The 11,790-nt window shown below is 33.2% G+C and overlaps 2 protein-coding genes across 2 annotated transcripts; one reads left to right on the forward strand and one right to left on the reverse strand.

Moving 5' to 3' along the window:
- Window positions 1-1,417: 1,417 nt before the first annotated feature.
- On the reverse strand, window positions 1,418-3,560 carry LOC131641880 (homeobox-leucine zipper protein ATHB-13-like). The gene is made up of 3 exons (XM_058912176.1): window positions 3,134-3,560; window positions 2,608-2,987; window positions 1,418-2,066 (listed from the first exon to the last, which is right to left on the reverse strand). Exons 1-3 carry the CDS (start codon window positions 3,246-3,248, stop codon window positions 1,698-1,700), a joined length of 864 nt encoding a protein of 287 aa, XP_058768159.1. The 5' UTR covers window positions 3,249-3,560; the 3' UTR covers window positions 1,418-1,697.
- Window positions 3,561-10,035: 6,475 nt separating this feature from the next.
- On the forward strand, window positions 10,036-11,115 carry LOC131641883 (uncharacterized). The gene is made up of 3 exons (XM_058912178.1): window positions 10,036-10,363; window positions 10,469-10,945; window positions 11,051-11,115. The coding sequence occupies exons 1-3, from the start codon at window positions 10,036-10,038 to the stop codon at window positions 11,113-11,115; spliced, it is 870 nt and encodes a 289-aa protein (XP_058768161.1).
- Window positions 11,116-11,790: the final 675 nt, after the last annotated feature.

Raw genomic sequence — 11,790 nt, forward strand, 5'->3', positions numbered from 1 at the left:
TCTACACAAATTGCTATTGGCTCGTTGTAAACACAATGATACTTTACCCAAGAGCACATCGCGTCCAGCATTATCGCGAAGGGTTTTTCTAAGATGAAGTTGTAGACGATCTTGCAGGAAATCAGTAAGAGTTATGTGTCGATAGTTCTACTGTCTCTCCCTTCTCCCAAAGAAACCACTAACTCAATATACTATCGGGAGGAGTTACCGTGCCATTGAAGGCATGTAGGTCATATCTCTCATACGGTCACAACTTCTCTCTTAATCTAAGCTTCTCAAAAAATCCATGCACATGATATCATAAGAGCTTCCTCATCAATAAGAATCATGAATACATTAAAATTAGTCATTGTTACCCATATCATCGAGGAAAACAATCTCATTTGAGATTGTGTTCGTCTTTTTGTTATTTTGAATTTCGAAGATTTTTTTTTTGCCGTGTTTCTTCCTTTGTTGACCGCCATAAAAAACATTTAATAGAGAGTAGTATTTGATTTTTAACCCTTATATCAAGTCCTTTAATCTTGATGAAACAAATTCCCACAAATTTCTTGATAAATCAATTCACACCGTTGATCCAATTTCTATATTTCCCACATAAAGCAAAAACAAAGAGATATATGGTAAAGACACAAAACGAAAGCAGATGACAAGTGACTCCACATGAAAACAGTGAATCAAGACTAAACTGATCCACTTCCCCTCTCCTTTGTTTGTCATGAAACAAGAAATTATTCGACAACGTCTCATTCACGAGAATATGACCATTTCCAACTCTCTTTGTTTCATTCCAACATTTTTTTTCTCCATCTCCTTGTCTTTTATCTCTCTCAAAATCCGAGCTTGATTCCTTTTTCCCTTTTTATCCACACTTTTGTCAATTTCCATTGGATTTTCCTTCACCCTTTCATCCTATTCATGATGTTGATATCACCATAAAATATTCTTTACATTCTACCTCTCTCTTTTATCACCTAATTTATCACCACTAGCCTCAAAATGTTTCCCCTAATAATAGTACAATTGTTTTGATTCAAAAGCAAGCAACAATTATTGAATTTTAAAAAACTATGTATCAAGAGAATCTCTCTTTATTTCTGTGGGCCATCATATAATTGCATGCAATCAGACACCTACTAGTACTATTTCTTATTTTATTGTAAATTTTCTCCATCATCCATAACTATCAAATTTTCAACATACCATGTCACATTGTAATCAATCAAATGCATAAAAAAAAAATAAAACACTTTTATTCTTTTATATAAAATATTTCAAGTCCAGTAAAAGTAAAACCAGCTCAATTGATAGTATAGAGACATCAGATTGTTACTGCAGCGAGCGTCTGCAGCGAGCGACGCTGATTTGAATCTGCGACATTTCATTTATTTATATATAAAATATAAAAACTACTAGATTATTTGAAAAATATATATATATTTCAACCTCAACTTGAAAAATTATGCTTGATATATATCCTATTTTATACATCAAGTTCACCAAAACAAAGTTTATAACTTTCGCAACTCATTAAATCGACAGTAAATTTGACAGAATTACAGTGTCGCCGTGATTTTATTAAAAGTTCATAGCGTAATTTTTGTCAAAATCACTATGACATACCGTAATTATGCTAAAGTCGTGGTTTATCTGAAAATGCGCGAGTATGATAATCAATTCACACCCGTTTTATTTGATCAATTGAAATGCTGTTGCTCCAACCACGGCCATAATCCAGATTGCTCATCAATGGCGGAAAACATGTTACTCAAACTCTCTTCTTTAACCATGTGATCAATCTTCTGGCACTGGTTCATGTCTTGTCTTGTTGAATTGGTTTGAAAGAGTTGATGAGGAACAAGTGTTGGTCTAGAAGAAGATGGGAAGAGGTTTATGCTTGTTTGTTGTTGAGTGGATAAAGGACTATCAATAGCTCCTTGTGTTGTCCTGGTTGAAATATCCAACTTGATTTCTGAACTGTTTTCACTTCTGTTGCTGCTTGATCCTTCTGTTTCTTTGTTTAGGTTGATTGATTCTGTTGGTTCTCTATTTTTCAGTGCCAATATCTGAAAAAACATTGGAAAATGGTAAAATTAGTAAGTTATAAGGTTAAAAAGTTTTTTTTTTTTTAATGTTTGGACTATAAAGTAAAAGATGATGAATCACATGATTTTAGTTTTTTGTGTAAAGTGAGGAAACCATGCAAGAGAAACATGTCATTGATGGACAGTATATCTGTGTAATGATAGAGGAAAAAAAAAGCAGCTTTTGGAAAAAGTTGTTATTAATTGGTGAAATTTATGTAAAGAAAAATAAAGTTGATCTGAAAAATTGAAATTTCTTTTATGTCGGAAAAAGAAAAAATAATACTACTCATCAATGTATTAAATAACTATTCAGATCAACGACTCAGGAGTGGAGTATCGATATTGATTACATCGTTGCAGCGTGAATTAACCACAATTTCTTATTCATAATATCCTTTAAACCAATATCAAACTGGATCATGAATTATCTACTGAGATTAAGCTCTTATCGCTTCGATTCGTTAACCAGATATTATATCATCATGAGTAATTAATTAAGAAGAAAATTTACAATACTAACCTCGGTCTGAAGTTTTTGGTTCTGAGCTTGAAGTGCATCATTATCAGCCTTAACAGAATCATATTGTCTTTTAAGAACATCATAGTCTTTCTCCAACTGTTTTGTCTTCCACCTAGCCCTTCTGTTTTGAAACCATATAGCAATTTGTCTTGGTTGAAGTCCAAGAGCCCTTGCCAGCTGCATTTTCCTCTCAGGTTCAAGCTTGTTTCCTAACTCAAAGCTTTTCTCAAGTGTCTTCACTTGTTCCATGTTAAGCCTTCTCTTCTTCTCCCCTAACTGCGATCCGTCGTCCGATAATTCTTCTTCGACATTCGCTTCTTCTCCAAGCTCTATCCCTGAAAATGACATGGATCTCTTTCCTAAAAAGGATACTCCTCCTCCTACAACAAAATTCAAAACATGTTATATATTAACTCAATAGTACTACCATAATTAAGGTCTCCGACCGCGATCTGCTGCGACCGTTATTTAAAACCCTGATTACACTAGGTTCATTTTATGTGAGTGATATAGAGAAAGAGAGTACCATGATAATCTTGAGGTGCACATGAGGTTATAATTGAGTTGAGTGAAGGTGGAGGTTGATGATGGTCATCTTGATGAGAAGTTTGAAGCATGAAATTTGATGGAAAGAAAGCCATATCATTGCAAGCCAAAAATTCTATTAATCTTTCTTCAATAGCTATATGACAAAACAAGATTGCTGCTCATTACTATTGTTTCTCTCTCTAAGTGCATATTTGGAAGAGAAAAAACTATGACATAGATTGAAGTTTGATGCAAAACATGTTGTTCAAAATTGAAGATGATGCAAAAATTATTCTTGAAAATATTGTTGTATTAAAAAGTGAATATTATTTGAGAGGAGAGGGTAGAGTGAGGGAAAGGAGAAGAGATGTTTGAATCTATATGTTTCTATACTTCAACTTCAATATATATCACTATATATTTTTTTCTAATAAAGTTGTTAATGTTAAATTAAAGAGAGATAGAGAGAGAAAGAAAAGAAACTCTAGTTTGTTTTATCTTCTATATACATGAAAAAGAAAAACAGCTAGGTTAGCTTTATTTTTAGAATGAATATACATGTTGGTTATTAGATGTCAAAATGGCATTTAGCAATTGGAAAAAAGAAATAAAGAAAAAAATAATATTTAAATTATTAAAAATATTAATAAAAAAATTATAGCTTCTCTGTATCAATCTGTCTAATATTCCATTGAAGTGAGTGCATGTGTAAGTTGCAATTATTTTCCTAATGATAAATAAGTTTCTCACTTAGGAGACAAAGATGTGGGGTTTTACTTTACTAATAAAGTTGTCTTTAATTATAGTTATAGAAACTAAATTGCATGTCCTTGATTCCATTATTAATGGCCAGGAAATAGAGATTCATATAATAATATGGTTATTTAATTTAATCTATAGTGAGTGTATTTTGGAATTTTAAAAAATAGTACTAATATTTTTTTATTTATAAAAGTAAATATTATAAATAAATGGCAGTAGATGGGGCAGGTGTTTTTACTGTTGGAAAAAAAAAAAGTTATTACATGGTTTGGTGACAAAATCCTTTCTGATGTCTCTTAGAAATATATATAGTTTAAAGGATAAAAATATATTTGATACATCAATGAAGGAGCACCCACTTGAGATTTTCTTATGTTTTTTTAGAAAAAGAATAAAAGTCATGTGCCACAAGAATAGTTTAACGAATTTATGATTAAAAATTTTTCCTTAAAAATAAAAATTCAATATTCTTCTAAATAGTTATATCATATTTAGAAAAAAAATATAAAGATTATCTTTTTTAATTCTTTGAAAAACATCCTAAAAATAATTTTTGACATTTTTTATAAAATAAAAAGAAAGCATAGTTTGATTATGTGGTTAATTATAGTTTTAGCTGAAGACTAGTAATTACGAAAAACCTAATTAAGTTTGAATAATGAATGTTATTTATTTATTTATTAAGTGATTATTTAAATGAAAAATGTCTTAGTTTATATCATTAATAAGAAGCAGTTGAATAAATGTTGGAATATTGATAAAATTTTGAAAATCAACAAAAGATGAAGCCATATGTTTTAAAGAATTAGCAACTTCATTAATTTGTATTCCAACAAAGTGTTCATAAAATAAAAAGTTAGTAAGCATTTACATTCCTTAACAATCTCATCAAACTCGGATAAATTCAGAGGTTAGCTATTCACGTTATCCGCTACACTTTTAGAATCTATCTCAAAGTCTGCTTCTGCTATGTTACGCTCATGTACCCATTTGATAACAGCTAAAAAACCTAAACTCTCCCTTATATCGACCTCGAAAATAGTTGAAACTCACTCCATCGGAGCTACAACAAATAGTCTTTCATCTTATACATTACCACTTATCCATACCTTATTATAAGTAGTTGAGAAAGACAAGTCTATATTGCATTTGAGATGACTTACTAAAGATTTTCTCCAGTATTATGCATAGGGGTTTGATATTGATTGCTACATCTCGATTGTAGTCGCTGTGCATTTCTCCATCTTGAAAGCCAGTAAGAGGCACGATCGAAAATTATTTCCATCGTGTCTTCAAATTATGATTGTTTCTACCCTTCCAAATACTCTTTAAAATGGCTAAGACCAGTGCTTGTTGGTCTTGACTTATTTCCTAAAAAAAGAGAAAACTACTAATGTTAGTGAGATCTTATCACTCGACATCTCTTGTATAATAAACCATAATCTCATATGCTCAGACCACTTAATACTTTTGGGAAAATATAAAAAACTGGTGTTTATCACCTTCCATTCCTCCTCACAAACACCACGATAATTTGAGCATTGTACTTCTTTATCTATCAAATGTTTTTTTTGTTTACAAGCAATTCCTACACAACTAAAAAACGATTTTTTTATCCTTATAGGAGTTTATATTTTATAAAGGAGTTGTCAATTCTCACAAACCCTTAGGCAGGTTGTATCGATAGCCTCTTATATTTAATATCGATAGGCACTACGAATTGAAAACATCATTCTTTTCAAACTTCCATACTATAGTTTCAACCTGATCATCACTTCAAACATGGGAGTTTTAAGATCTTTTATTGCTTTTTCTTCTCCAACAAGAGTATGAGTCAAGTTAGTATTCCACTATTTTCCATCAGTAATCATAAAATCAAAGAGCTACTGATTTTCTATAGTCAAATTGTTTGGCCACGAGTTTACCAATGATGTACTACCGTACAACCAATTTTTACCCCAAACCAGAATTGTTTCTCCCAATCTAATGATCCACTCGATCATACTCTTATTGAACAACAACCTTTAAAATCCAAATGCTTCAGCACACATAACTAAGTGATTAGAGAAAATGACACTTAGGAAAATATTTAGTTTTGAATAAACCTGTATTCAGATTACCTGGACTTATCATGAACTTCCAAGTTTGTCTACCAATCATTTGAAAACACTATACTTTTGAACCACATGCCTTCATCATTTTAGACAAATGGTACCAAGACAACAAAAGAATACCCTTAGACAGATCTCAGTTATACCCCCACCAAAAAAAGTTCATCATTTTCTCAATCTTACCACCTAATGAAGTTGGTAGCATAAAATGCCCATGACACAAGACTGGATAAATTAAAGAACATACTTAATAATTGTCTCCTTAGCAAACAAAAGACGAGAGATATGATTGGAGCATTCTAAAATTTTTTAATGCCATGTATATTCTCCATAGCTTCAGCTTGTTTAATGAGTGTTGAGAGACCATCACAACAGAGAATAAATAGATACATGCACAATGGATTACCTTGCTTCAAGCCACTTTTATGGAACAATAGGTCATACCATAGAACCGTTCATAATATCATAATAATCCATGGTTTTCGCACAAAGCATTATCCATCATATCCACTTCCGATTGAAACCCATCATTATAATAACATCCCTAAGATATCAATTCGGTCGTCAGCTTTGTGAAGTCAAGTTTAATCGCCACCTTGCCAACTTTAGCTCTCATTTTTAAATTCATATAATGAACCACTTCAATATTTATCATAGTGAAATTGTTGCACTTGAAATACATGTTAATACTGATGTCCCAACATCAGAACATAATGTCAAGACAGATGTTACAACATCTGTTGACAGATAGAACCGACATTGTTAACCTAGATCAGTGCAACGTCACCTGCTCTAGGGGCTACCAAGCCAGGAAGGAAATTTACTATGATAGTATTTGTTCAAAGTCTAAACAGTCACAGTTTACAACTTCTTACCTAATCACTACCTTGTGGAACTTCTACCTAGAACCCTTTATATACAAAATCCCCCTCTCACTTCCTACAACCAATCACCTTAGTGATAAAATAGTCACAATTCCAATGACAAAAACTAGTCACAATCCCAGTGACAAAAACCAGTCATAATCCTAATTGCTGTAACCAAAAATAGAAGATTACGCTTCCAATACATAACAACTCAGACTTGCTTAACAGCTTTCACTGAGAATAATATTCAACTCTATGCTTAAAAGCTTCAAGAATGAGAATAATAATTTGATAAACTATCAAGTAACAATCAGTCTAGCTCACTGTATCAAAAGATACATGGTGACCTACAAAAATACATGAGACTCTCAAAACCTAAGACTCTAAGTTTCCCCTAAGTTTACAATTGTGAAAGACTTCCTTACATTATGTTTAGGTTTCTCTTTAAATACACCTCAACATTCCATGAGCTTTGAAATCTTTACCCAGATATTCCTTGATCCACAAGCTGGGGGATGCACAAATTATGCAAAAAATATCTCCTTAAATCTTGGAACAAAACATTAAGTTTCCTAAATTGTCTCAACATCTAATTTTAGAATCTTATGTACATTTGGAGATCAAATCACTTGTTACAGATTAAATCTTCTTGACCTGCGAAAATAAGTGGGATATATCCAAAAGGTATCTCACAAAATCAAATCAAATCTGTCAAGAATTAAAATAGATTATACTGATGTTTTGATACAACATGTCACAACATTTGTCAGAACATCTGTCTTGAATGAATCTGACCAGTGTAACATCCCAATTTTATTAGTTATTTATTTAATTAGTGTTATTTGGTGTTTTTACTAATTGTTCATGTTATTTAAATATTTGATATGATATTGTTTAATTTGATTTTTGTGCTAATTAGATTAATTGGAATATTAGTTAATATTATGAGATAATATGTTATTGGGCCTAAGTGGTAGAATGTGGGTTAAGCCCAATTAAATTGAGAAAGATAGTAAGAGGGGTTGGGTTAGTGTCATAACTTTCACTTTGAGGAAAAGAGAAAGAAGAGTAGAAGAGAGAAGAGAAGAGAATTGTGAGATTCTTGAAGAGATGAGGAGATTGACTAGAGGTAAGGGTTAGAATCCAAATTAATATAGGTTTATATGATTGGGTAATGAGGTATGCTTGATTTGTATATAATCTCTTCATCTTTCAATTTCATGATTTGGAAATGTTAGGATTTATGCTAGATTCATGAGATTTGTGCTTTTAAACATGTTTTTAGTATAGATTGTTGATAATACATGCTAAATACTGGTTGTAAATGCTATTTCTCATTGTATGAAAGTGGTTTTGAGGTGTGGAAGTGCCATTTCGCAGAATTGAGTTCTCTGCAATTTTTCTGCATTTTCGCGTGTCTGCTTAGCGAGCTCAGGCCGGTAAGCGAAGTCTGGGAGCAAATATGAAAAATCGCGAGTCCACTAATCAAACTTGGTCCGCTTAGAGAGATTTTAAAAACCCAACTTTCTGTTTTTAGTCTGGGGAAGCACGCTGGGAGGCCGCTAAGCGAACATTGCTGTGTAAAAATTTATGAAACTTCTATATGTTATATCTTTTGATCTGTAACTCCTTTTTATGCGCCGTTTGAAGCGTTAGGAAGCTAATATGATATTCTATGTGATAGAATAAGATTGATTGGAACTTATTGAATAATTATGATGTTAGTATGTGGATAACATGTAATTATGAAAGTGTGTTGTGGGTGGATGAATTTGTGGCTAATATTCATGGATGTATTATGTGATATGATAACCATGATATGTGAGATTGAATTGCTAAGTGCCAATTGATGCTTTGATGATTGGTTGGGGAGTCATGTTGTGTATGTTGTGCAATGGTTGAAAAGATGTGATTATGTAGTTTAAGAGGTAGAGATCGTCTTAAATGCATGAGTCTTGTTTTGTTGCACACTTACACAAGCATGAGTCTTTGAAAGCGGCAATGTCGGGTAATCTCGCGAAGATTATTTGCTTGTCCCAAACCTAACGCCGAATGGGGTTTAAAAGCTTAACGAGTATGGGGCTTTAAGGTGGTTATCTAGTCTGTAGAGAATGACAATCGACTTTCCGGAAATGATAACGGAGGGATCCACATGCATATCGCATAGAGTCACACTTGAGTCGCACGTGTCGGTGTGAATTGTATTGTGTGTGATTATGTGATATGATTATGTGATATGATTATGTGAAATGATTATTGGTGGATATGCATATATGTGGATTATTGTGAATTGATATTGTATACTTGATTGTATTTCATTGTTGGATTTTGGTAATCGGTTATGATTACTCGAGTTTGGAACTTGGTTGAATGAGTTAAACATGTTAACCTTGATATATGGTATATGAAAGCATGTTTTGAGAAGAGTGATGAATTTTTGAAAGGTACTCTTGTTGTGTTTTGCATTTCCCATTATTATGTTTATCTATAATAATTTGAATTCTCACCATTCTGTTTGAATGATGTTCATCGTGATATCGTGCAGGTTCCGACGAGTAGTAGCTTGTCTAAGGATATAACCGAGGAGCTTTAGTTTTGTCTTTGATTAGGTAGAGAGTCAAATTCTCTGGTCATGTAACACTTGGGAGGGTTTATTTGAACTCATGTTTTGGCTATTTGGATATTGTGATCTTTTGTGTATTTAATTTGATATTTGGATATGTTGTTAAAGGCTATGTAGCCTCGATCTTGGATTTCATATAGCATAGAAATTATGTTATTTTGAATTGGTCGATGAATAAATATGGGATATATTCATTGAAATGTTTTGAGTTATAATTCTTCCGCATGCGGTATGCATTATTTATGAAAGCATGAGGTATCAAATTGTGTTACAAGATGATTAGTGCATGTTTGTATGGTTGTTCTAGGTTTTCATTTGTGATGAAAATAACATGTGACGCCCTTTTATTGATTGCATATTCTGTGAAATAATTGATATAATTTGGGGTTAGAAAAGGGGTGTTACATTAGTGGTATTAGAGTATGGTCGACCAATTGGTCAAGGTTATTAATGTCTTTTATTCCCGTTGTATTAGATTTATGTATCTGACACGATCAATACTATTTTATCTATTTTGGTTGTTGGTTGTATTAGGACGATGGTTGCTGGAAGGAGTGATGATGCCATTGTTGATGCATTGAGGATGTTGGTTGGATCTCTTGGTCAGATTCCTCAAGTGAATGTCGGTAATCGGAATGGTGATGATGATGAGTATCGTGCTTTGGGGAAATTCCAGAGGAAGAATTCTCCTATCTTTGAGGGAGAGCATGAACCTGATAAGGCGCAAGCTTGGGTGAAGGCGATTGAGAAGATCTTTCGGGTTATGAATTATACCGATGCGCAGAGAGTGCAATTTAGTACTCACATGCTTGAGAAAGAAGCTAAGGATTGGTGGGGTAATACTGCTCAGAGATTTGAAGAAGAGGGTATTCAGATTACTTGGGATCTTTTTCGCGATGCATTCTTGGAAAACTATTTTCCGGAAGATCGTCGTGGAAAGAAAGAGGTGAAGTTTCTTGATTTGAAGCAAGGGAATGGAACTTTGGTGGAGTATGCTGCAAAATTTCAAGAGTTGATCAAGTATTGTCCTCATTACAATACTATGAATGCTGAGAGGTTGAAGTGTTTGAAATTTGTGAACGGTTTGAGGCAAGACATTAAGAAGGCTATTGGTTACCAACAGATTACTTGTTTTGCGGAGTTGGTTAACAATATTCGGATTTATAATGAGGATAGTAGGGAGAGTGCTTCTCACTATAATGCTTTGAATGATAAGAAAGGTCAATACCGTAGGAAACCGTATGATGATAAGAAGAAGAAAGCTGTTTATGACGGAAAGTCAAGTGGGGGAGGGACTGGTGCTTCAGTTAAGTGTTTCAATTGTGGTGTTGAGGGAAATCATGTTGTTGATTGTCCCAAGGGTGGGGTGACATGTTTCAAGTGTGGCAAGGTTGGTTACAAGGCAAAAAAGTGTGGAGTTGGTTCAAGTGTGACTTGTTACAACTATGGTGAGCAAGGTCACATTAGTACCAAATGTGATAAACCAAAGAAGGAGCAAGTGAAAGGGAAAGTGTTTGCATTGTAACGTCACCTTGCTTGTAACAACATATCAGTTAATGTGAGAGTGCTTTATAACGACGTTAAATCAACCTTATTAATAGTGCATCACTCATCATAGGAGAGAGACACTCTCTTGTTCTTCTTTCTCTCTTTCCAAGATTTAACTGCTGACATTGTTATAACATTTGAAATAACATTCTCTATTTCATTGAAATATGTTTCTCCTAAGATTGTATGCATCACTAGATGACAAAGGAAGAAATGTTGTTGGCAAGCCTTCCAGTCAATAATTGCTATGATTCTTCAGCAGTACAAAATTCACAAACACCCATCAAACTCTCGAAATGGATACTCTCCAAAGACTTAAAAAAATTATATCTCCCATTAGATTCTCAAAAGTCCCAAGCTTGGGAGAAACACTATTTCCTATAGCAATACCCCTGACAAAGAGACTTAAACCACCTTTCCACAGTACAATGTCACGACATCATGTTGGACATTATATTCCTTTAGCAAAACAATTGAGGGCAATGGCATCCTTCAGCGTAGTACTTAGTCTTGTGGAAGACCAAGATTAGCTCATTGCAGATCCAAGGGACAAAAATTGTTTCTAAAGAAGAAACATTCTACATTAATATTTTCTTCATCACACTTGGCTAATAATTTTACTCCTAAATTCACCATAATATGATATTTCATCTCTCGAACAATAGGTGATAGAAACTCTAAATAATGAAGTCCCTTGTATATATCAACTGAGCTCTAGAGAAAACATTGTTGACTTTAGAGTTAT

This window comes from Vicia villosa, unplaced genomic scaffold, assembly GCF_029867415.1.
Source record: "Vicia villosa cultivar HV-30 ecotype Madison, WI unplaced genomic scaffold, Vvil1.0 ctg.004207F_1_1, whole genome shotgun sequence".
Taxonomy (NCBI): Eukaryota; Viridiplantae; Streptophyta; class Magnoliopsida; order Fabales; family Fabaceae; genus Vicia; species Vicia villosa.